This window comes from Pangasianodon hypophthalmus, chromosome 21 (assembly GCF_027358585.1).
Source record: "Pangasianodon hypophthalmus isolate fPanHyp1 chromosome 21, fPanHyp1.pri, whole genome shotgun sequence".
Classification (NCBI taxonomy): domain Eukaryota; kingdom Metazoa; phylum Chordata; class Actinopteri; order Siluriformes; family Pangasiidae; genus Pangasianodon; species Pangasianodon hypophthalmus.
Window position 1 is genome coordinate 14,563,162 of NC_069730.1, and position 27,161 is coordinate 14,590,322.

The following is a 27,161-nucleotide window of genomic DNA, read 5'->3' on the forward strand; positions in this document are numbered from 1 at the left end:
TACGCAAATTCCGTATGACGTAGAGAGGAGGACCGACAGAATCCTAGCTTGAAAAAGCTCGCAACTGTTTACAAATAAGAGCAATTAATTCGTGATTGTGCATGTTTTAATAAAGACATTAATAGTCGAGATTTAACTACGCTTTGCCATGTCTGTCAACTATGCCGCTGGACTGTCTCCCTACGCGGATAAAGGCATCTGTGGACTTCCCGAGGTACCATGTTAGCATTTTAGCTAGCGACTATTGGCTGAATCTCAAATGACTCACTATGGGGCTATGTAGTGCACTACATAGGCTGCAAAAATCTTTATTTCATGCGAAATGTAGTGCACGTAAAGTAGGGAATACAGAGACAATTTGGGATTGGGCCCTAATTAATTTTACTATTGTAGCACATTGTTGAGCTTGTAGGAACAAGTATTGTAACGTTATACTCCGTCTGTTGCACTTCAGTTACACATGTATAGATAGTGTTTTGTTGATCTAGATGATTCGGCATCATCCGTACAGGAAAATAGATATTTTAGCAAATAGCCGAATTAAATCATGCAGGTTATGGACTGTCTTACATAACCATGTCTTGCCAGTTAAGTACGCAACCCAAGAGCTGTTCTATATTTTAATTATAACACTATAATTATAATTAAAACATAAACCTTTAATAGCTAAAGGTGGTACTACTTTACACAGCGCTGTTATATTCTCGAAACTGATTGGTCCAAAGCTGTTGATTTATTTGTTTTGACAGTAGTCCCGGCTGCACTGTGTGTATCAATGCGCTTCTGCTAGTGTATTCTAATGCACTCCTGCTGTAAAAAAAACAATAGAAACCATCACAGAAATTCTAATGGTTTCTACTACAAATACCATTACAAACCATCAGCTAAATATTAAAACCATTACCACTGCCATTATTGGTCCTTCATGGTATCCACTAGACATAACATGCAACAAATTACCAGTAGAGACACACAGGGACTGTTAGAGTTTCCAGTAAAACCAATACAATTCCCATTATAACCATTAAAACCATTACAAATTCTGTGAGGGTTGCTGTTGTTTTGTTTTGTTTTTTTTTCATTTCAGGAGGGCCATTCTTGTTTCTATAGTATCTCGTTTCTATAGTAACAGCTAACGGGGACTAGTATGATGAATGAGTTACATAAACAGATTAAAAATGTTTTTAATTGTTGATATAGTGAAGTTTTCTATGAAGAGACGTTTATTGGACATTTTTGGAAGGAGTCTTCAGTGTCAGCGGTTTGTCAGCTTCTGTCTTAGTCAGAGATTACGCTGTCACTTTATATTTTTCGCCATGGAGTCTTCAGGACAGAGGATTTTGCGTTTTAATGTTTCGCTGTAACAAGATGAGCTGTCTTATTAAATTAAAGAGAGAGAAAAAAACGAGGTTGGTGAAAGAGAGACTGTTTATAGCTACACGATGTGGACACCTGACGATCACGTCCATTTGTGGGTCTTCCCCAAACTGTTGCCCCAAACTGTGAAGCACAGAATTGTCTAGAATGTCTTTGTATGGTGTAGTGTAACAATTTCCCTTCACTTGAACTAAGAGGTCCAAACATGTTCTAGCATGACAATGCCTCTGTGCATAAAACAAGCTCCATGAAGACATGGTTTGCCAATGTTGGAGTAGAAGAACTCGAGTGTCCTGCACAGAACCCTGACCTCAACCCCACTGAACAGCTTTGGGATGAACTGGAACTCCGACTGCACCCCAGGCCTCCTCACATAACATCAGTGCCTGACCTCACTAATGCTCTTGTAGCTCACTGAGCACAAATCTCCACAGCCATTCTCCAAAATCTAATGGAAATCCTTCCCAGAAGAATGGAGGTTATTATAACAGCAAACGGGGACTGGAATGAGATGAGATCTTTAACAAGCACATATGAGTCTGATGATTAGTTGTCCACAAACTTTTGTTCATATAGTGTAGTTCTGGTAATAGGAACTAACTATTATCACAGAGGATCCACCACATTAAGGCAACTATAAACGGATAAAATATTTGACATGTTGTTTATATCAGCTGATGCAACTTCGAATCACAGTTCTTTTTTTTTATTATTTATTTATGAGTCCTCCCATATTTAAGGTCCCACATGCACAAATGGCCACTCAGTTGTTCCTCTATATTACATCAGAGCTATCAAAAGGATGTGGCGTTATTGCTGGCATCTCTCCTATGTTGAAGAAAAATCCCTTTTTCGTCTGTTGAACAAAGCAGAAAAACTCTGCCTTGTGTATTCACGTAGCAGAAATCACTAAGAGAAGTACAACAGGTTTATTACAAGATGCAAAACACATTAATGTTTTTGACTTGTGTGTATTAAAACAGAAGAACTGTACAGACTCAAGGTATCAACACTAATCATGTGCAATCAATTGCTTTCTTTTTGAACACTGCAGGTGTTCGATGAACTGGACGAGTTGCGAGCTAAAGTGGAGACTGTGGCTCAGTTGATCAGAGACTCGCAGTACATGGTGGTGCACTCGGGCGCAGGAATCAGCACCTCTGTAGGCATACCTGACTTCAGGTAACAGCTACGTCACCCTGCGCCGCTTCGAACTAAATTTAAAACCTAATGTGAACGTAACAAAAAACACGATCTTAAGCAGTATCTTCTAACCTTCAACAAAAGTTCTCACGCTATCCAAACACATCTGCTTGCCGATCTATAAGACACAAACATGCTCGTATTCCTAATGCTGAAAACCAAGCCAAAACCAAACTTATTTTGACTTCATTAGTGGGACCTCCCTAGCTTTACCTAACACTCAACCCAGCATTACGTTTTATTTATTGTGTGTTGATACATGAAAGTCATGTAGAAATGTCATGGTTTGTTGAGTATAAGCATCTGTTTAATGGTTAATCACCTTAAAGCCTAATATGTATTATTACAGGCCATTTCATCCCATTTGCCCGGGTCTCTTATTACCTACTATTAACTGGCTAATAAAGCATTATAACATAAAATAGTACCACATGAAAATAAGAGGTTTTCAAATGATACAATTTTGATTCTTAATTTGATTTGATATTTGACAATACTAATGGATCTGCGACAATACAATACGATTCAAATTTGTAATCTACAGTCGCTCTGTGACCAATTTATATATTTATTATTTCAGACTCTGGGCTAGGCTTTCTTGTAAACTATAATGACGTAGAAAAGGACTGTTTTAAGTATCAGAGTCGTGAGCAAATCACCTTGCTAGCTACATCAGCTTCAAAATATGAATTATTTTTACACACCAGTTGTCTGTCTCTTTTTTGGTTTATAATCAATTTGATTGTCGCCTCGATTCTTTCTAATTCTTGCCTTTTAAATCAACGCATCGATCCAGATCATCCGGTCGTTACACCCCTGGTAAACAGTAAAAACGCAGCACAGAACATTTTCAATATCATTTTTTTTACAAATTACTTGGGTAATGTCCCTCGTCAAAACTGTGAAATGTTTCCATGGTGTGATCACATTGAATTAATTCTGTGAAAAGATGTTCAATTTAGTTAGGTGAACTGCAAGAATATGTTTTAAAAAGGCCTTAAGAGGATCGCTCTTAGTCTCTAGTAGTTTATTAAAACTGCATAGAAGTATAATACATCCTTTTTTTTTTTATTCAATAGATGTTTCTCGTATCTTGGAAAATTAATGCAAAAGGTGTATCACATTGTACCATCATACCAGTATATCGTCACACCACTGGAAGACAGAACACTGTATTCTCTTAGATTTATAAGATTTTGTAATTTTTCTTATTTTTTTAAGCAGTAAAATTCTTTGAAGGAGGGACGTCTGTCTAACTCTGTCATTAGCAATGAGAGAGGTGTAAAACTACATAAATAAAAAACACAAAGTTTCTTTTTTCCTGAACAAACAGATGCACACAATTTGATTACAGTTTTGTTAACCAGCGCATGATACCTCTGAGAACTCACTAGAGGGGGATAGAGAGCCTTGGTACCTTCTCTAACACCATCTGACCATGACTTTCACAGCTCACAGACGGACGTTATAGAGAACATAGAGAAATGATCACAATGTTTAAAAGAAAACCGTATTTGACGTTAAGGTCAGAAGAATAGTGCGAACATTTAAAAGGTGATTAAACTAAACTGGATAAACGGATTTTGAGTTGAACGCCACTGAACAGTTTAGGGAGCTTTCTGAATCAGAGTGAAAGTCATTTTTAACCATAGGCATTGTCACAATGCAGCTTTACAGAAATCTGGAGGCAGATTTAGAGCCATAATGACAGTGATGAGGAGAAACTCCCTGAGACAACATGAGGAAGAAACTTTGAGCGGAACCAGACTCAAAAGGCAACCCATTTACCACTGTTTTGATTTCCCACCACAGAAGTTTGACTTGAGAACGACTTGAGAGGGTCGTTGCTATAGCCTGGGGCATGGGGTCAGGATACAGCTACAGTGTGTAGCAAGAAAAGGAAGAAAATAAAATGATGCATTAATAAATAACATACATGGTTGACTATAGATATTCAGAAAACATTTAATATGATGTTACAGAATAGACGTGCAATAGGCTCCTCTTCCTTTTGTCCACATCGTCACATTTAATGCACTCATTTATTAAATGCATACATTTAATGCAATTAAATGCAAATAAAGCTAGCTAATATACATTCACCTGCCAGTTTAATAGAAGAAGCTGTACCCCTAAGCCAAATTTAACTAACAAGACATTTGTGCAGAACTGGATTTTTTTTTTTCCACACCATTCTGTGTAAACTCTAGAGACTGTTGTGTGTGAAAATCCCATGAGATCAGCAATTTCTGAAATACTGGCACCAGCAATCGTGCCACAGTCTCTGAGATGGACAGGTCAAGAACTCTTGACCTGTATCTGCATGATTTAAAGCATTGTGCTTCTGATTAATAAAGTATCTCGATCAGCACCGTTAATTAGTACTGATACAACATTTGATTATGAATAGTTAGATAGCAGTCTGTCACTGCAGGAATTTCCTCAGAAACGTTACAGGAAATGTCACAGCTCGTTGCTTGACTTTACATCAGAGCACTGTTTGACTGTGAGGTCTAATCTGGCAGGACTCAGGAAACTGCACTGGTCAAAGGCATAATGGTAAGGTGTGCTTGGTATTTCACCGTGAGCTGCTGAGTTGTTTCAAATGAGGAGCAGTGAAGTACTTTCCTCTAAATGGTGAATTGTAACAATCAATATTTGTGGAAACACAGTTAGCAGATACAGTCAGGGAATGAATATATATATATAATGGAGCAGAAACTGCAGTCCGACTGGTCACAGAGGAATTAGGGGCGGGAACTACAGTCCGATTGGTTAGAGAGGAATTTAGGCGAGAACTACATTCAGATTGGTTAGAGAGCAGTTGGGGCGGAAACCATGGTCTGATCTGTGGGATCTGAGGTCTTATTAGTTACAGTGGCACTGGAGGTGAGATCTGAGGTCTGATTGGTTACAGGGCATTGGAGGTGAGATCTGAGGTCTGATTGGTTACAGTGGCATTGGGAGTGGGATCTGAAGTCTGATAGGTTACAGGGCATTGGGGGTGGTATCTGAGGTCTGACTGGTTACGGGGCATTGGGGGTGGTATCTGAGGTCTGACTGGTTACGGGGCATTGGGGGTGGTATCTGAGGTCTGATTGGTTACAGTGGCATTGGGAGTGGGATCCGAGGTCTGATTGGTTACAGTGGCACTGGAGGTGAGATCTGAGGTCTGATTGGTTACAGTGGCATTGGGGGTGAGATCTGAGGTCTGATTGGTTACCGTGGCATTGGGAGTGGGATCTGAAGTCTGATTGGTTACAGGGCATTGGGGATGAGATCTGAGGTCTGATTGGTTACGGGGCATTGGGAGTGGGATCTGAGGTCTGATTGGTTACAGTGGCATTGGGAGTGGGATCCAAGGTCTGATTGGTTACAGTGGCACTGGAGGTGAGATCTGAGGTCTGATTGGTTACAGTGGCATTGGGGGTGAGATCTGAGGTCTGATTGGTTACCGTGGCATTGGGAGTGGGATCTGAAGTCTGATTGGTTACAGTGGCACTGGAGGTGAGATCTGAGGTCTGATTGGTTACAGTGGCATTGGGGATGAGATCTGAGGTCTGATCAGTTATGGGGTGCTGGGGGCAGGATCTGGAGTACTACAATGTTTATATTTTTATATATAAATGTTATTTTTGTAAAGTTTATACCTATTTTTACAGATATTTTGAGTGCGATATTGAGTAGATAATACAAATAGCAAAAGCTAAGATTAGGCTATGTCATGTCTCATAAACGTCTCGCAGCCATGATCTAGTCTTATTAAAATACTAAATGAAACTATGTCACAGTAGAAAAAATGCTTCTCATGCAGGAATAAGAACTACTGAGGGAATAACAACCTGCAGGTTTATCAGCATAAAAGGGAGAGTGAGCTGAGCGGCTCCACACAAAGTACTCAAGCACTGCTCGGTTATAAACAGTCAGAGGCAGCTGAAAGAGCGTTCAAAGTGTCACCACATGAAACATGAAACATCCATTTGAATTACATTCATCCATTGTTTGCATTCTGCTGTTTGAAAATGTGTTGCATGGCAAGATTAAAGCACGCAAAAAGAATTAGATGAAAGGAGTAAAAATGTTGTCAAATTAAAAGAAAAATTCTTCAGTCTTTGTAATTAACATGCAATTTTCAGTGGTTTTCAAAATTTATTCCTAAAAGTTCTGAGTTGAGTTTTAGTTTAAAATTTTATTGACATGTTGGTCTGTTTTCACTTTGATTAATGGTCTGTAGAGTCTGCTCAAACAGAGCTTCCAAACTTTCAAAATGACCAAAATGCTCTTAATTTTTTTTATACACACCAAAATGACGTGCAAGCACAGAGTTAGGGATCTCACCCAGGGGCTCATTGACACTCCTGTGATTTGTTCTGAAGCTTTTTTAGAAAAGGCACGAAGGTGGATCAAATCACAAACACACATGTAGACCGGGAAAGCCAGTTGCAGGTTCATGATGAGTGAACTGTAGAACTGTGAACTGTGTGTGTGTAGAGACGGGTTTGCATACAGGAGCGGAAGTGTGTGTCATTAGACGGCGAGAGAAGCTGCTTATTTTGCCTCGAGTGTTCTAGCCGTTAAAGTTTCATAGGAGCAAGTAGCTGTCAAATGGAGGCATCCTTAGGTGACAGAGGGATGGCAGGCTGCACTACACACACACATGCACACACACGCACATGCTCCTACCAGATATACACACAGGATCCTGAGGCAAATAGAAAACAAACCCACAGAGCTGTGCACAAATACAGACACACACAAGATTCTAAAGCAAACACCACACGCGCACGCACACATCCACACAGGTTCCTGAAGCAAGCATAACACAAATACACATAGGGTCCTAATCTAAACACTTCTATACTTTCAGGCATCACACACACACATTAAAAGGATCTTAATGCGAACACTACGCACACATGCTGTTGCACCTAGAATTATAATATCCACTGAATTAGATATTCAGAGATTTTTTTTTGCCCCCCAGGCAAACCCTCGACGCAAGCATGTCTTCCACTTTCGGCTCCAAACTCCAGTGTCGTTAGAGGAAATGATAATGACGTGTACTTCGTTGAATGTCTGAAACCTTATACTGCCTAAAACCAAATGAAAGTAGGTCACAAACATTGCTTACGTTTGTGTTATCAGCTGCCTGCAAGACTAAATATAATAAATCCAAAGCAGTAAAACCTTAACTTTATGTGTAACGTTTTACAGAAATGGTTATTCGTAGTAAGGGATGATTTATGGGGCATTTATGTGTAGCGTGATGTAGTGTCATTTGAACCAATTTCACTGAATGCAGCTGTAATTTTCACAAAAGTTACGTTCTGAAGCAAAAAAACAAGCATTGTTTGAATGTTTGAGTGCTCATGTTGTAATTGTAGTCACCTAAGTCTTTTTCTCTGTGCCTGAACCTGAAACGGTGTTTTGTTGGCCATTTCATTCACTCCTGAATGCTCGATTCTGATTAACCAGAAAGTGTTGATTAATTTTGACAGTAGTTCCGACTGCGAGGTTTATATTAACACACTCGTTCTAACGTGTTAATGTTTTTATAGTACTAAACTTATGCAAGGAATTGTAAGGACGCTCTACATAAACTGCTTAACAAAAATGGTCCATTCTGTCTGGAGATGTTTATTTAGCATCTTTGAAAGGAGTCTTTAGTGCAGCATGTTGTTTTTTTTTGGTCTTATTAACTTCAAGAGAAAGAAAAAGCGAGGCTGATGAGAGAACGACTGTTTATAGCTGTGTGAAACCCTGGGTAAGCGTATAGAGGAATGAGGACACAGGAGGCGGGCTTTGGAGAGCGTGCCTTGACTTTTTATCTTTTATTTTCTCTCGCTGTGTACCAGGGCACTTTTCAGTGCCTCGTTCAGGAAATAAAGAACACAAACGCACAGGTTTCTGCCTCCTCGCAGCTCAGCTCGTTCTAGGTGTTATCTCTGTTCTCGTTCCTCCTGCAGCACACACACTGAGCAAAAAGAACCACACTAATTATCCACAGTCCTGGAGTTACTCAGCTTTCTCCCAGACTCCGTCCTCCATTCACAAACAGCGCTCGACCACGCCCCCGCCACCATAAGCTGTTGTAAGTGATAACGGGAACTAACTTGTTTGGCAGATGTTCTACAACATTATACATAACTGTAAAGGAATTAAAAGATTGACATTCTTTTATTTCATAAAAATTGTAACAGTTGGCTTTAACGTAAGAGGAATAAAACACTTCAGGATGTGCTGTTATTAGAAAATAGTCAGCTTCGCAGTAACTCTTCATGTCGTTGATTATTTTCTTATAACAGCATGTCACGTTGTGGTTTATTCCTTACATACTGCACTCCAAAGGTTGTAGAACATCGTTATTATACCTTCTGTAGGGAACAATAGGTTCAATAGGACGCCATTATCCATTGTGTATGAGTATATAAGCACAACCTCAGACATTACACACACACTCCAACTAGATCCAAACATCGACACACTCAAGCAGAATCTCAGACATCACACACACCCACACACTCATACAGCTACACACTGATAAGTATATAAACGAGTTTCAAAAGGTGAACACTAGACACTAACTACAACTAGATACACACACGTGATCCTGAGACATGCACACATGTAGTGGCAGACAATACACAGACACACACGCATGCATACATGCATATAGAGGAGTGTTGCCTAAGGCCAAATGGAAATAGGACCCACAGACACACAGTGCATAAATTTGTGTTATCAACTGAGTGCAAGGTTAAATTGACTAAATGCAATTCAGCGTCTTCTTTCATGTTTTCCAGAAGAACTGCAGGACTGGTTTATTGGGCATTTGTTCACAATATGTGTTGAGCTCTGTAGTCTGCAGACAGTAGACTTCGGGTTCTGCGTTGTAAGGATCACAGTCCTCAGGCTTCAGAAGTGTAGTAAAAGTTTTTCTTTTTTAATTAATCTAATAGCCGCAACAAATTTGGTTAGCACCCGAATACCTTTCAAAGTTGCACAAGGAAAACAGTATGATGGCAGAAGTCGAGAGGCGGAAGTTGACGACGAGAAGATGTGTTGTCCTGCTTCACATTCTGCCACCATTTATGTTTATATTGCACCACACAATGCGTTGTGTTAATTTTTTTCGTATACAGTTGATGTGCTGACACCATCTTCTGGACATATGCATATAGTTGAAAGCAAGTACGTATATATCTGTAGGTTAATTGTGTTTATTTCGGGTCCTCTGTTATAATTTTTGGTGTACCCACTCGCAGTATTTTCTAATAAAGTTAGTTGGGTGTTGTCAGGGTTGTGACTGAGCCAGAGTCTGTCCTGGGAACGTTCATATCTAGGGGCAGTTTATTACAGGCAGTCCACCCACTGGCATGTTGTTGAGAGATGAGAGGAAACCAGAAGACCTGGAGAAACCCCACTTGGAAACTTCACACAGACAGTAACCTGAGTTTGGGATGGACAGTGATGCTGTGAAACAGGAACACAACCCACTGCACCACCCTGACTTAGTCAGTTCTATTTCCCAAAATGTAAACAAATTATTAATAATTTAAACCACAGTAACCCTGAGCAAAATTAAGACGTGCTTCACGTTAATGAACATAGACGTTTTGTCCCATGAACTTCACATCTGAAAAGTAACACATGTTGGGTCCCAGTCCTGATGCACACCTCTAAGTGAAAGAAAGAAATGAATCAGATCAGTTGCTTGGCAGTATTGTGATTCACCGTTTTTCTTTCAATCTCAAAGGTATATTTAAAATTCTATGATTTATTATCATTATAAGTGTAACATATAACTGTGAGTTCCTTACGGTGAGTCACTTGGTGAATTACATAATCTGGTCAACTCTCAGGGACAGTGAAGCATTGTTTGCTAAGCAAATAATAATAATTTATAATAACTGATATGTATGTATATATATATATATATATATATATATATATATATATATATATATATATATATATATATATATACATTTCATTGCATGGTTATATATATATATATATATATATATATATATATATATATATATATATATTTCATTGCGTCAAACCCGCCAGATGTCGCTGCGACTGAATTCTAGAAAACAGTCAACTGTGACGAAATTTTTGTTTTATTTTATTTTTTTCCCATTTTTTCTGACAGTAATATACCTTGATATCGCTACTCTAAGAAAACTTAAATATTTCACCTGAACAATGGGTCTCATTCATCAATCTTTGAGTAAAGTTTGTAAATGTTTGTGTAAGCCAAACTGATCTAAAAATTGACAACATATTTACAGAAGTTTTGTAAATGCAGATTTTCATCATATTCACGTTTGCATGTTGATAAATGACTCGGAAGTTGAAGTACTTTTCACTCACATCTACAAGAATAAAAGATATTATTTAGCAGTGAATCCAGCAGAGTTACAGCACCTGAAAAGGCCAAAATGTGGAGAGAAATTTAAAAGTGTAAAATATTTCACCTGAGCAAGCATCTATGTGGATTGTTTCAAATTAATTAGGGATAAAAATTTCTAAAACTCTCTGAGAAAATGTGGAGGTGAATTCAGTGTCGTTTAACCAGCGCAATATAAATGAGGTCTATAAATAAATAAACTGGAGTTTTTCTGCTACTGGGGAGGCTAAACCATGACAAAGCTTTTTAAAAGATGCTGTGGCAAACAGAACCGACTTATAACCCAGCTTTCATCCTCTGAAAAAAAAAAAAGTATATATATATATATATATATATATATATATATATATATATATATATATATATATATATATATGTGTGTGTGTGTGTGTACAGTACTGTGCAAAATACGATAAAGAGCAGTAAACAGTAATAAATGAAACAAAGTCAATATTTGGTGTGACGATCCTTCGCTTAGAAGTTTGTACTAAAAACAGGAGGCCTAAGACTTTTGCTCAGAGTGTGTATGTATATATATATATATATATATATATATATATATATATATATATATATATATATATATAAATATATATAGTAGACAATATTAAAATTTGACCATGTGAAGGGTTTTCCCAGCCTGTTACACATTTAACTTTGTCTAACAGTATTGGTATAATTAGTATAGTTTATGATAGGTCCCTCTCTACTCCAAAAATGGCACCCATGAGGAACTTTTAGTTAATTTTATTTTCTTTTTTCATATTTCAAGAATGTGTGTGTGTTGCCTAGACAAGAGCAAGTATGGTTGGATGTTAGATTGTTAGATGTTAGCATGTTATGGTTTAGATTTTGATTAAAAAAATGCATATCTTATCTCACTGATCATGTTGTGCAGCTCCATAAGAAAGCAGTAGTGTTGTTAAAGAGCGCTGTAAACACCACTGATGTACACTGCATGTACTCTAATAACATCAGAACGCTGTCTCGCTCTTCCTTCCATCTTTTTTTAACCCTTTTTTTTCTCTCTGTACGTTCTATCTCATCGTTTCTCCCTATCTCTTTTCTACTCGCTGTGGTCGCTCGCCTTCTTCTGCCTCCTACCGTTACTCTCAGAAGCTCACATCAGAAAGGCCGTCTGCGAGTAAGATCAAGACGGGGACGATGAAAAGGAGCAGCATCTATAAAAACACGCCTCAGTTCTAGCTGCCAAATTTGTCATTAAGGACAAGGCCTTGCCGCTGCCTTCCACTTTTTGTAAATTGTATGACCTGAATCTGTTTTTTTTTCCCACCAGTCCTGCTCTCAATATTTTAGTGTTTTCTTAGAGCAAATTCTGAAATGATTCAAGGAATAGTGGTGAGTGATATAGCAAAAGTACATCATGGTACCTTTTATTTGTCACGGTTTTATGTAATGAGCGAGTCATGTATGCACATTGTGATTAGATATCTATAATAATTTGTAATTTATTAATGTAGAACATATGATGCTTTTTAACCAGTTATAGTTACAGTTAATGTTATGGAATGTCCACGAGACAGGTTAATTCCTGTTATCACTTACATTATAAATGCTGTAAACAGTCGTTCCCTCACCAACATCTCTTTTTTTTTTCTTGCTCTTGAAGTTAAGAAAAAAATTCAACTTGTCACATGACGGATGACCGATACGAAGTGCTGACACTGGAGACTCCTTCCGTAAATATAATATAAATGTCTCCTTTGCCATATTGATGAATATGGCGCCATATTGATGAAAATTTTTGTGAAATAACAACCTGTTTTAAATGTGTTTATTATTAGTCTTAGATTATGTAGCTCGTCCGCCATACAAGTCCCTGTGGATGAGCTGTTACCATAGAAACGATTAGAAGAGAGCATTAATAAATAATAAATAATAGCTATTTTGCTGTTTTACATTTCTAAGCCTTGAGTAAAATCCACCATTTTATAAGTGTGTCCTATTTAGGGTCTGACATGATGAAGCTGTACAGCCTACCCTAGTTCCCTACATGCACAGTGTACACCATTTAAAACTCAGCCACAGAAAATTCTCCTCCGTTTCTGTTGTTTTAATGCCATAATGTTTAGACTCAAACTTGTGTACCCTTGTGTTTTGGTGCATGCATTGCCATTAAAAAGAAATTTGTTGTGTCTCGTGCTTAATGGTTCACCCTGATGAGAAACAAGCAGAGAGGAAGAAACGAAAGAGTTGCAAGTGAACCACACATAAACAGTGAGAAATGCAGAGAGAGAGTGAGAGAGTGAGAGAGAGAGAGAGAGAGAAAGAACTAAACTAAGCTAAACACACATCAGACAAGGTATGCACAATGCAATCACACAAGTTGAAAATTATAGATAGAGTGTCAAATTAAATCTAAACTGACTTCATTCTACTCTAGCAATTCCACCTTTTAAAAAAGAAATTCGGCTTGAACCACTCTAGCATGTTCTATGTTTGTTTTGAGGAGGAAAAAAACTCTAAAATGTCCAGTGCAGAAAGGACACGCAGACCTACTTCAATAAACGCTGACCTAGAAATACATGTGTGTGTGCTTGTGTGTTCCTGCAGAGGCCCGAAAGGCGTCTGGACGATGGAGGAAAGGGGAGAGAGTCCTCAGTTTGACACTACCTTTGAAGACGCTAAGCCGAGTGTGACTCACATGGCGCTGCTGCAGCTGCAGAGGGCCGGCTACCTCAAATACCTCATCAGCCAAAACGTGGACGGCCTTCACCTGCGCTCCGGTTTCCCCAGGTAAACAACAACAACAACAACCCATTACACCACAGTGCTGTCGAATTCTCAAATCTGATTGGACAGATCATTTTGTATAAATGTAGCGGCTCCAAGACAAATCACAGGTTTATATTAATGCACTCATTCTAATATGTTATCGTTTCTATAGTAACAGCTTACACAGGGACTTGTCTGGTGAACGCTGCACATAATCTAAGGCTAATAATATACACATTTGAAAAATAAAAGCCATTATTTAACAAAAACGTCTAATGTTTGTGAAGGTGAAGCTTTCTGTAAGGAGACTTTCATTTAGTCTCCAGTGTCAGCACTTTGTAGCAGCTGGTAAATTATCCACCATGAGAACGAGATGCTTTATAGATGCTGTAACAGGCGCTAACTTGTTTTGTGGATGTTCCACAACAAATGTAATTACAAATGGATAAAAAGTACGATGTGTCGTTCTATAATTAGTAAAATACTGGCCAATTTCTGTGTTATAAGATGAATAATACACTTCAAGACATGCTGTTATTGGAAAATAATCAACTACGGGCTGATAGCAGTAACTCTGCTTCATGCTGGGTCTCATCACACCACCACGGCATTGATTACTGTCTTATAACAGCTTTTACCAAAATGCTTTATTATTACTTGATGACCATTTGAAAAAAATTATCTCCAACATTAACACTTGAAATGAAAAATGAAAAGTATTTATTTCCTCATATGTTTATCCTGATAAATCATTGCTGTCACTTGTGAGAAATCATCCTGTTGTTCATCAGTGTCAGTATAACATGATCATGGCATAACGGACTTCCATGGATCAGATTAGAGATCCAGTTCTGGGATTTTAGGCCAGTATCAAGCCTGATGTCAGTACTCAGTACCAGACTGGAGCATTTATATTATCCATTAATAAAAACAACTAGCTGTAATAATGATTATATACTCCATACATAACATATTAAATATCAAACATACTACAGAATAAACAGAGCAGCTAGTATTACAGGTAAAATTAGTAGGCATGTGACCAACTGGATACTGAATTTTCAGCCATTCTGATTATACAGAAATGTTATTATGATAAAATAGACCAACTCTCTCTAGAAAGCTTCACTGCGCAAAGTGTTGGAAATCGACATTTACGCATGTGTTCTGTGTTTGTTTGTTTGTTTGTTTGTTTGAACATTATAATGTAAGACTTTATTATTCTTGTGGTTTTCACGATGCTGGATTTGATTTTTTTTATGGTGTTTGCGATGACGTTGTGAATTTGGTAACATAATTGCGAAATGGAACAAAAGAGCAAATCACTGCAAAATAAGTATTTATTTATTTGTTTGTTTTCCTATGTATGTATCTTTATATTTTAGAAATACAAATTTGATGTCGAACAATCGAATCAGAAGCTGTTATTTCATACAAAGATTGCATAGATTTGCGTCTGCTCTGTGTGTTTGAGAGTGTGTGCTGTTTCCTGTCCTTTCTTTTTCACCTTTACCGCTTGTGTGTGTGTGACACGTGACTCATACAGAAATGCAAATCCGAATTTGATAGATTTGGATTTGATGTGTTTTGACAGCTCTCATCACTCAGATCACAACGCTGCGTTTTCCATTTCTGCACATGATCTTGTGATCAGCGCTGCTTCGGGCCCTTCGTTTCTCCTCCAAGGTTGCCGTTAACGGTGCCGTTCTTGTGATTATAACTCTGCAGGTATAAATCATCTCGAGACCAAGCGTCCTCTGCGGCCCGAATAAAAGTTCAGCCGTTCAAGTGAACTCATTAACATGCTGAAATGTGTTTATGATGAGGATGAGATGAACAGAAGCTGTCGGATGCTTGTTTTCTTTTTTTTTTGTTGTTGTTTTTTAAGCTGGCTGAACCATATTTCTTCTCATTTTAACAGTTTGTGTTTTTTTTCTCTCTCTCCCTGTGTGTCACTCATCAGCGTTCTCTCTTCTTTTTTTTTTTCAGGGACCGATTGTCCGAGCTCCACGGGAATATGTTCGTCGAGGAATGTGAGAAGTGCGGCAAGTGCGTGTCTGTCTTCTGCCCTGTCTCTTCATCAGTGTCTGTCTTTCGTCTTTTCTTCTCTATCTGTTTCTCCTGCTGAGATTCTCTCTCCTGATTCCTCACTGTACTCCTCTCTCCTGCTGTCTGTCTCTTGTCAGCGCCTAATCCCTGCGTGCATCTCTATCCCTCCTGCTGTGTTTTTATTTCTGCATGACCTCTCTATCCTGCTGTCTTACTCCTTCCACATGCCTGTCCTTCACTTGTTTTTTTGTCTTTTTCCTGGAAGCCAGCCTTCACTGTTGTCCAGAGTAGGTAATTAAAATCCCTGGATATTGCTAGAAACGGCATTTTAAAAGCTTCAAATTGTTTTGTTTTTTTTTTATAAATAAACAACAGCGTGGGGGAAAAAAAATCAGTGTAATCACTCTACAGACCACATTTATACTTTTTTTTTTTTTTCCCTCTCTCTCAAGGAAAGGTTGAATTATGCTTTAAATGGTGCGTTGGACAGAGACAGCATTTATCGAGTGGTATATGAATCACTATTGGCAGAAGACCAGAAACATTGCCGTGACCAATTATTTAACCAGCCGTCAATATTGCTTGTGTTCACTTTTGAGTAACACCAGAAAGAGTTTTAGAAATTTTTATCCCAAATTAATTCGAAATGATCCACATAGATGCTTACCTTGCTTAGGTGAAATATTTTACACTTTAAATTGTTTTACTTTTTAAAATATCTTTAATTCAGTTGTGTTAATTTATTTGTTTGCCTGTTTATTTTTGTGTGTCTGTTCTTATGTATATCTACCCATGTATTCATTTATATATTTTTATTCATTTATTATTTATAACCTTGCTTCTGCCATGAATATAGCACTTGATGCTGAACATGGCGTTAAAAATTAAAAATCTCACCTAACCTTCACTGGTGATCAATGAAGGTTTAAGCTAGGGATGCACTGATGGTGCTGAGTTTTATGTTTGAGATGTTGTGGCGTACAAACAGTATCTTTAACAGAGAGCACGAGTGTGGCTGATATGAGAGCAGAGCAGTATCAGCAAGCTAGGTCATTAAGATTGAGAGTCAGGTGCTGTGAACTGCACCTTGATTCACGAGCAAAGTGTAGATTTTGGTGAGTGTGTGTCTCAGCGCTAGTGCTCGGTGCTCGCTGAACTGAAGTGCTCGCTCTCTCTCTCTCACTCTGTCGCTCTCTGCTTGCTCGCTTCACTGCTGCTCGTCCATGCGGTCATGAGAAAAAAGGAAAGTACATCCTCCTTCAATTGTATGTGTTTAGTTATCAATGCCTTAATAATGATAAATGATAAGTACAAGCTATAATTCAGTAACATGTCGAACCACATTTAGCAACAATAACGTGAAGTAACGTTTTCTGTCAGAGTTTTAGTCTCTCACATCGTTTTGGAGAATGACTTTTTCCCATGATTGTACCTGTGTAACTTGCACTCCTGTTTAATGACCACGCTCCCTGATACTGTTCTGGACACTCAGGTCAACTGCCTTTTAAAGACACTTTTTAAACAGCATGTGTTTTTTCAGGTTACCTGTATTTAGGAAGATGCTGCAGTATCTCTTCTTGATATTTTACAGAGAACTTTTTTAATGAGTAAATAAGCACGGTGCCTGACTGACACCTGATACCAGAATAGGTATGGATGCATCCCTTCTTAAAGCTTTAGGAAGAAACACAGCATACGCTCAAAATGCAGATGAGCCATCATTCACAAACATCCACTAAAATGGAGCTGCCATGCTCTCGTACACTAATGGGAGCTGGCGTAATGTAATAAATATATGTTCTTTCTAAAATTGGTTCAGAATTTTCTCAGCAAAAAAAATTTATGGTTCCTTTTACTAGCTTTCTGTAATCTGCAGTAAGCCGTCTCTACATCAACAGTTCTACATTTTTTACAGAAGCCCCTGAATTTCCCTTTTTTTTTTTAAAGTTTATTTCATTTTAATAACATTACTGTAGACAGAATTTTATTTAAGTTGGTCCTCAAATCCGTCTGCCACATCCTTCCTGTAATTAGAACTCAACCTGTCATATCAGCACTCGAACAGAAGTTGTTATTTAAGTCCCAGTTCCCCTGAAGGCTGTTTTAAGAGCCTTGCTTGGGGTCACACAGCCAGCAACGTGTATCTCCTTGCTTACGCCTTCATTCCCTGGGCAGCTGGACATCTGCCTGCAGCTCCTTGGCATTACTCTCTCCCACCTCGGCCAGGGTTACAGCGCTAGCAGATTACAACCAGTAACATTCACGCAGAGTGATAAGCTTTGCAAGTAAATTTTACATTTTAACAGCATGATATCAACTCAGTATACACTATAATAGGTGCCTTTAGCCCATAAAACAGCAAAATTTAGCTTAAAATATTTACTCTTTTACGGCAAAAAAAGAGTATAATTGTATTGCCATCAGGCTCCAGAGAAGATTCCATCAGGTCTAGCAGATGTACAGTATATGAAGAGTGTGTTCAGCATCACATAATATCCCTTATTTCCCCTAATCGGTAGGTAAGTCTGCTAAAGCCAGTGGACCTTGTAGCTGCCAAAGATGTTTATTATGTAAGGATCTATGTTTTACAAGTGGAATAACACACTCCAGATCGTGCTCTGATGCAAAGTGCATCATTTTCGTACAGCAGCACTAGGGCTGCACGATAATGAAGAAAAATGTGATATGCGATAACTTGCTAAATAACGCGATATGCAGTACAATAATGCTATAAGTGTGTAAAATCAATTTAAATTATATTTATAAACTGAAAACAACATAACCAGCATATTTTTTTGAGGATAAGATAGCATTCCATGCTATCTCTGTCGCCCTAAAATGTTGACTTTTCGTAATTTTTTTGAAGTATTAAAATCATTCAGTAATCGCAAGCCCTTGCAATATGCATATTGTGATATTTACATTTGCAGTATTTCGATAATTTCGATATATCGTGCAGCCATAAACAGCACAGCGATTTGCTGACGATGACAATGTTTATTATTTAATGAACAATACATAAGTCATGCATTTTAAGGGTCTATAGTTAAATTCAATGTTGTGGAACGTCCAAGAGACAAGTTAGTTCCTGTTCTCACCTACTTTATAACTGCGATAAGTGGTCATCTCTCTCTCTTTCTCTCTCTCTCTCGCTCTCTCTCTCTCTCTCTCAGACTGTCATTTTAAGCGTAAACACTTTTGTCTTGAACACTTTCTTGAGCTGGGAAACTTACACTCTTACTTACAAATGCTTACAAACTTGACTCCTCCCATAAACGTTTAATAAATGTCTCTTAAAAAAAAGCACCACATCAACTATTATACGTTTTACTTTGTTAAACAACAAGTTGCTTTTTAAATCGGGTTGTTTTTAATTATTCTTAGATTATGTGGAGCATCTGCCGTCCTAGTCAGTGTTCATGAGTTGTTACTATAGGAACAGTAACGTATTAATGCGAGCGCATTAATATTAACGTATCGTCCATGTTACAGATGGAACTATGAAAATATGACCCCTTCTGACCAATCACATTTGAGCATTAAACCGCGCTGTGGTATAAACGAGCTTGGTATATAATTTGAAAAAACCTTGGAGGTGTTTTCTTCCATCTTCACTGCATTTTCAGGGTCGCTCTCTTGAGGGCATACGTGTGGTCCTTATACATTTGTGCAGAAAAGAAAGTTTTTTTCCCCCCCCAATGTGGTAGAAGCAATAGTACTTCGCTGCTCAGTATAATTAATTAGAGTAGTCAGTCTTTTACTGTAATGTCGTTTTCAGGTGATCTTTCCTTTTAAATGTCTGTGTTTAATTGCCACTGGGCTGATTTGATATGAGTTTCAGGTCTAGACAAGGTCATTGCATTGTGGGCTTTGTGATTTTGCAGGCAGTATGTGCGCGAAAAGGTAATTGGGGTCATGGGTCTGAAGCCCACAGGGCGCTACTGCGAAGGCACACGATCCAGAGGACTCCGAGCCTGCAGGTGAGTAGGTCCACAGCTGCCTGTTATTAATTTGTGTGTGTGTGTGTGTGTGTGTGTGGTTCAATGCATCTGAGCTGTGTGTTTGCTTTTTGGCAGAGGGAAGCTGATCAGCACTATTCTGGACTGGGAGGACTCACTTCCTGACCGGGATCTGAACCGCGCAGATGAGGCCAGCAGGTTGGGGAGTGTGTGTGTGTGTGTGTGTGTGTGTGTGTTTGCGTTAAAGCAAAAGAAACAAGCAGCAGACAGAGCTGATGTGAGCAAGCCGCAGTCTGGTGGAAAGAGACAAGGCCGTCAGCGTGTCCCATTGGGCACTGGTCATGGTCAGGCTTTCATATTTTAATCAGCATGTATTTAACCCATACTGTTACACTATTTTGTCATTTTGTTATCTTACAGCCTTAATCTAAAATCATATTTTTCTCATAAACATTCAGAAAACATTGTAGACCTCTGAGACAATTGTGTCAAGGCACAGACCTAGGGAATGTACAGGATGGCACAGAAAGATTTGTTTGAAGATTCCAAAGAAAACATTTGTAAATGGAAGAAACGCAGAGCCACATGGAGTCTTCCTAGCTAAAGTGAGCAAAGATGGGAAAAGGACTTTAGTGAAAGAGATGTACAGCCAGAAGCCACACCTCAGTAAAAGTACAAGTACATAAAAGTCAAGTAAAGAGACATTTTACAGAAAATCTGCTCAGGAGTGCTGATAATAAATCATGAAAAAATTAATACAATTACTTGCTTAAAGTGAGTTGTAAGTGTAGCAGACGAGTGCTTGGTCAGCTTATCCTTCAAGCCATAGGCACAGTTTCTTTACAGGAGAGTGCATTGAATTAACAAAAGCATTGCCATTGTTTTATTAATTTGACATATAAGACTCATAAGAGTGAATAAGTGTGATAGTGATTTCATTACAATTTCATGCCCTTGGTTCAATACATCACAGCTTAATTAAGTTGTGATAACTGTTTCGTACAGGATATAAATATTGCAAAAATATTGCAAAAATAATAGGGTGTGCTGGATCAAGTGCTATTTTATAAGCTACCAAATAATTTTAAATAATACAGAATAATAGACTCTTATTAGATGTTTATTTTAGTGCTTTTCATCTTCTCATTAATATATCATCATGTTAGTCTATTATTTATTGTATTTAAGCAGACAGATCTGCTTCTTCGATCTCCCGATTTTTCTTAGGCTTATTAAAAAACCTCAGATGAAGTATCTCCTTACACTAAATCTGAATACGAGTAACTTTTCTTGAACTTTAGTTGCCCACTCTGAATACGGCCAACAGCCAAGAAAACACAACAGCCAAGAAAACCATTCATGGAAATGGACCTCAATGAACTCATTGAACATTGAACTCATCATCTCTGGAGAGACCTGAAAATAGTCTAGCGATGCTCCTTATCGAGCCTGGCCGTAACGACTTTGGCGCTGAGACCGCGTGTGAGACACTTTCAGAGGATTTTAGAGATGTGGAAACCCATAACTGTTAAATCAACAGATATAGGCAAATAAGTGTAAAAAGAGAAAAAGCATCTATTATGAATTGTTTTCTAAACATTTACACATGCATTGCTGATGTTTGTTCTGCTTAAATATGAAATGTCTATGTCCTGTTATTTCTGGGACATCCTGTACATAAATACTACCCAATAATAATATGAAGCAAATGTGCTCCTGCATGCAGTAGACTTACGTAGTTTTATAGCCACACACTCGTACTTTGCGAGAAGTGGCCACCAGATTGTTATGTGTTGGAAATCTTATAGTGAAGATGGAAATTCAAATATGACTGGAAAATATGTCTGGTCAGAAAATAAGAAAAAGGTGCTTTGGGTACACGGCTTCAAAATCAGACGCAAGTGTCTGGCTGAAAAATTATTTGTATTCTTGTTCCTCAGCCCAGTCACACTTTTGGAATTGCAGTGTATCCATTTGAAATGCGCAGAGTAAAGGTGGTGATTGCTAGTGGAAAAAACTTACACCATGTAACTCTAACCTCTATTTGAAGTGTACAGCCTGCGTGTGTGTGTGCGCGTGTGTGCGCGTGTATGCGCGTGTGTGTGCGTGCGTGTGTGTGTGTGTGCATGTGTGTGTCCTGACAGACAGCTGTATATGAATGAGAGTGCCATAACCATACGTGAGGTCACTTAGAAAAAAAAAATCTCTTGACCCAATAGAGACTAAATTTTACGCAAGCTCAGGAGTGTGTCTGTGTCTGTGTCTGTGTCTGTGTGTGTGTGTGTGTGTGTGTGTGTGTTGGTGGGTGTGTGGGGCGCACTCAAGTGCTTTATGCTCAAGCAGGTCAAACCGTAGCTCGTCTCGTACATTTCATTCCGCAAGCCGTTCAGCCACTACATTTCAATTTTCATGCAGCAGAATGATTTATTTCAGTCATTGTGTGTGTGCGTGCGTGTGTGTGTGTGTGTATGCATGCGGCGCAGACGAGCTGACCTGGCTCTTACCTTGGGTACGTCTCTACAAATTAAGCCCAGCGGTGATCTGCCTGTTTTGACCAAACGTACCGGAGGCAAAGTGGTGATAGTGAACCTACAGCCAACCAAACATGTGAGTTACCATGTGTATACACACACACACACACACACACACACACAAATTCAAAGCCAGCGAGTATTCTCTCGACTTCTCAGTCTCTTCAGATATTCACACATTCCTCACTCATCTCTCTCTATCATTCTAATATTACTGTCTCTTTCCTTGCACTGTATTTGATTCATATTGTATATTTGCAGGCAACTCCAGAATATATAGGCACCTCCATGAATCATATGAGTTGAGTCATATTTTGAGCTTAAATACACAAACATGCTGTGTAATTTTTATTTTCACGTAATAATTCTTTTCAAACATAAACGTAGAGCAGATTTCAAAATTATGGCACCCTTATGTTAAGTATTTAGCAAATCCTTCCCCTAGAGAGAGTAACAGCACTGAGTTTGAGCTGTATGTAATGGCCCTGGGTGGATTTATTTATATTAAGGATGTAACGCAATACAAGTACATGATTCGGAATGAACATATAATGTTCTAAACAGATACAAATAAGAGGCGCACTATTTGGTTTTTTTGAGAAAGCTTGCCAGAAGGCTGTTTGAGTAGAGGTGTGAATGGGATCCCGTGGGAAGTAAATTTTTACTTTCATGCCGTCGCGTGGTTAGATATGAAGCTGGGAGCATGAGCGAGTGGTCAGATGAAGCGTGTTCATCAATGTGAGTCACTGTGGATGCATTTACAAGGTTCATTCATTCATCCTTAGTAACTTCCTGGTCAGGGTTGTGGTGGTTTAAGTTAGGGTACTAGTTTGCGCATATATTGAGAAATAGAGATTATGAACTGGGGTGATGTAGCTAAGGTTGAAGAACTGTCTGTCAGAGCCAGAATTCACAGACCATGCTGAACTATTTCCATATATAACCATACCCAACTATTTAAAAAAAAAAAAAAAAGATATTCTTAGGAGAATTATTTTCTCTTAGAAAAAGGCAGCTAGGTTCAAGAAAAGGTAAATAATTGTCTGTAATTTCTATTTAATGCAATCATCTTTCCCCATACTCTCAAAGGGTGCCAATAATTCTGGAGTTTCCTGCATATTTTAACTCCAGCACTCCAGTCCGTAGGTTGGCTACCTCCCTACATTCTCAACCTAAATAGATTAAGCAGCCCTAAAGCTGTATTTGTGAATGATTTGCGCTACCTCACTGCTTTTCCCTGGAGCTCCTCACGCTGCTAGTATTCAGCGTTTAATCCTGTTATGAGTGTAGAGCGTAGCTACTATATATGATTGATTCATTTTACTTACAGATTTAAAAGCTTTTTTACGTCACACCACAATTTGCTGTTGCAGCTAAAAGTCCAAATTGGATTTGTTTGCGACTAATCTCATCTGAAGTGCAGAAATATTACAGGACATTAGTCACGTTATGCGGTTTCATGAATGTGGCTCTCAGAAGTGTTACTGAAAGACAAAACTGAGCAATTCATTCACACCCCACGTGATTGATTAGTGAAGGAAAATCACCATTTCTGCTCTTCCTAGGAATAGGAGAACCTCAAATCCACAGGACTTAGGAAGTGTTAGGAAGCTTTTTCCTAGCTGTATTTAGGAAAGATGGTCAGGAGAAGTGAAGTTACAGAACCGATTGCAGTGTTTTACTTCTTGTTTTTAATAGAAAGTGTCTAGACACTAACATTGTTGCATTATTTCAGGACAAGCATGCCCACCTGCTTATCCATGGTTACGTGGATGAAGTCATGGGTCAGCTGATGACGCTCTTGGGCCTGGAAATCCCAGAGTGGGCGGGGCCAACGCTGTGCGAGTTCTCAGGGGGCGATGCGGACATCCTGCCCTACGGCGCCTGGAAAAAGGAAGTCAAGATCGAGCTGAAGATAGAGGAAAAGAAAGAACCTGGGGTGAAGAGGAAAACACCAAAGAAGGACAATGATGGAGGAGTCAAAAAAGAGGAAGATGATGAGGGACTGAAGAAACCATGTAAACATGAGGTTGTGGGTGACAGTAAATCAGAAGCAGTCAGTGAGCTCAACAGAGTCAGTGACAAATCCGAGACTGAACTCTGCTCTTCTTCTGTGGGTGAAGCTAAAAAGCCACGGACTGATGTTCCATCCTCATAGAACTTTTTTTTTTTTTTTTTTTTTTCTTTTTAAAAAGGAATCTCAGTGCACAAACCAGCAATACAATCTCAGGCAGATTCTCTACCACATCACAAATCTCCTAGACAGCCAGTGTGTCTTAAGCCGGCTTTTACACTGTACGATTTTCATCCCGGTTTTGCTGTCGCAGAAAAAAATTGCACATAATTATAGAATTCTTTGGTCATGAGTTAAGATTTTTTCAGCCAATCACTGGTGGGCGATTTAGTGTCATTGCCACAGAAGACAGCTGACTACAAAGTTATGGCAAAGTTAAAAAAACTCATTTAAAAGCCATCAATAGGAGGACGGCACAGGACAGCAAAACTCATTGGACAGCTAAAAGTACAGTAGAAGCTTAAAATACAGTAAAATATAAACGAATGAACAGACAAAATATCCTTATTACCTCAAGATCAGGCTGATTAATGATGTAAGCAGAGTGTAGTAATTTTCTTTAGTCACAGGTCTATCGTTAGAGGATCTTGTTGTATAATCAGACATGGAGATCACATGTTATCACGCAGTGTGTTATAGATTTTATTACGATTGCCTTGTACAACGTGACAAGTAATCTTAAACGTGACAAGTAATCTTAAAAGACCGGCTTTACTCCTTTAGAAGACTAAGATCTCGTCGTCAAGTGCATAGTGAAATAAGGTGCGAGTCGCTTGTACAGACTGATATGTCATTGCTGATTGCACTGTAGAGCATCTAAAGTGCACCAGTAGCTGCTCACTGATGTTGCATGCAACTTTGTATAAAGCGTGAAGTTTACTTTGGTGTAAAGAGTTAGGGAGTCTGGGTAAACTGTGTTCAAGTAACTAAAGCCCAAATACTTGCAGCATTAGGGCTGATTTCTACTTCTGCAAAAAGTGTGCAAACAGACCTTTGTGTCAGTGGCTGTCAAGTCAAGTTTCAACGATGGCGAGTGAGCGAAAAGGAAGAGTGCATGTCTCAGTGCTCAGTGCTCGCAGGAGTGAAGTGCCGTCATGTTCAGTAGTTTCTCAGAACGCTAGCGAAGAATTTTGTGTGGGCAAAAACACCTTCATGACACCTTGTGATCAATTGTAATGAGTATGCTCTTGGACACTATGTGCACTCAGGTCAGCCATCTTCGCGCTCTCAGTTCAAGATACTGTTTAAACGCTGTAGCCTGAGCTTGTGCTAAAGATGTGCACAGCTGTTTTATTTAATTTAAATTTTATTTAGTTTACAGGTTGCACATTCTCCTGTCATATTATGCTGGTTGCAATGTGGTTCATATAACCAAAGCTACTTAAGACAATAGGGCACTTTTTTTTTTCCTACCTGCAATGATACACAAAGCCCCGCCCCTCTCAAGGGCCTATTGGTGCATTCGACTTACCTCAGAAGTGGGAAGTCAGAGCTCGGAATTACATCATTTTTTTTTTTAAACTTCTGTGCGTTCAAGCTACAAAGTAGGGAAAAACATGGACACCTCCGTGTTCGTCTTTTGTTATCAACAAGCTAACCGGGTAACTGTGATGAGTGACGTATATTTATCTCCTCAAAACAGCCAACTCTATAGTCAATGTGATAGATTTAACAATTAAATATGTCTCTATGTTGATTGATCTAAAAAGCAAATAGAGTATATGTTTATTTGATGTCCCAACTTGGAGTTCCCAAGTAGGAATTCGGAGTTGAAGGGTTTTTTTTTTGTTTATCCTGGTCAGAGGTCAGGTGCATCATATGTATGTACATCTTCTGAGAAGTAGAAATCAGCCTTTGTGGGTGTTTCTACCACAGGAACCAAGGAATGTTTCAGGAACTTAGGAACATAAGGCATTCCTACAAGAGGAACCAGGTCCGATAATATTTCCTGCTCCAGGAGTTACAGGGATTTACCTTAGTCTACAAAACATCACTGATTCGTCAAACAGAGTGACCAGCTATCTTACCTGGAATTAAAAAGAACTGTATGCAGCTAAGAAGTGCTTGTTTTCTTTTTTTATTGGTGATGTGGCACAACTGGCAAAGCAGAATGATTTAACAACGCTTTAGTTTTTATGCACAAATGTGCATACATTCTTGTGTGCTTGCATCTGGTTTAAAAAGCTCTATTAATGTTAACATATTCATGCAACAAAGCAACAGCAATAATGAACAACAACCTTAGTCTCAACCTCCTCCATATTTGTTGTTTGATGCATGTGTTGTATTTGTCACATAGTTTGCACCACTTTTTTTATTTTAGATCACGGTCCTGGTTCCTTCAACGGGGTGAAAACGCAAAACTGGAATTTTGTCATTTTTGTGTAGGAAAGTTCCAGAACTGTTTAGTTCCTTAAGAGGTTCCTGACACAAAATGTACCTATTGATGATGAAAAACTTTGGAGGCCAGTTGTAAGGATGCGTTTTGGGACTGAATTATTCCCATAATGTGACATACATGTTGGTCTATAGGAGCTTTGCTTGCACACCAGACAATAGCAAGACTGAATCAAAGTATCCAACTAGACACCTTTTGCTATTTCCTTTCAGTGACATTGTTTTCTAAAAAAAAAAAAAAAAACTTGTGATAGATAGAACTTTTTATAACCAGCCCAAGTTAGAAATAAATGTCTTCAAAAAATAAATGGTGTCTTGGCTAGACTGAATAGAAGTGTGTCTGTGTGTGTGTGTCTGTGTGTGTGTGTCTGTGTGTGTGTGTGTCTGTGTGTGTGTCTGTGTGTCTGTGTCTGTGTGTC

The 27,161-nt window shown here is 38.6% G+C and overlaps 1 protein-coding gene across 1 annotated transcript; it reads left to right on the forward strand.

The window, feature by feature from the left end:
* sirt6 (sirtuin 6) lies at positions 1-26,991 on the forward strand. Its single transcript, XM_026925679.3, has 8 exons — positions 1-214; positions 2,432-2,559; positions 13,571-13,753; positions 15,722-15,781; positions 19,666-19,761; positions 19,858-19,938; positions 22,224-22,347; positions 24,007-26,991. Exons 1-8 carry the CDS (start codon positions 149-151, stop codon positions 24,427-24,429), a joined length of 1,161 nt encoding a protein of 386 aa, XP_026781480.2. The 5' UTR covers positions 1-148; the 3' UTR covers positions 24,430-26,991.
* Positions 26,992-27,161: the final 170 nt, after the last annotated feature.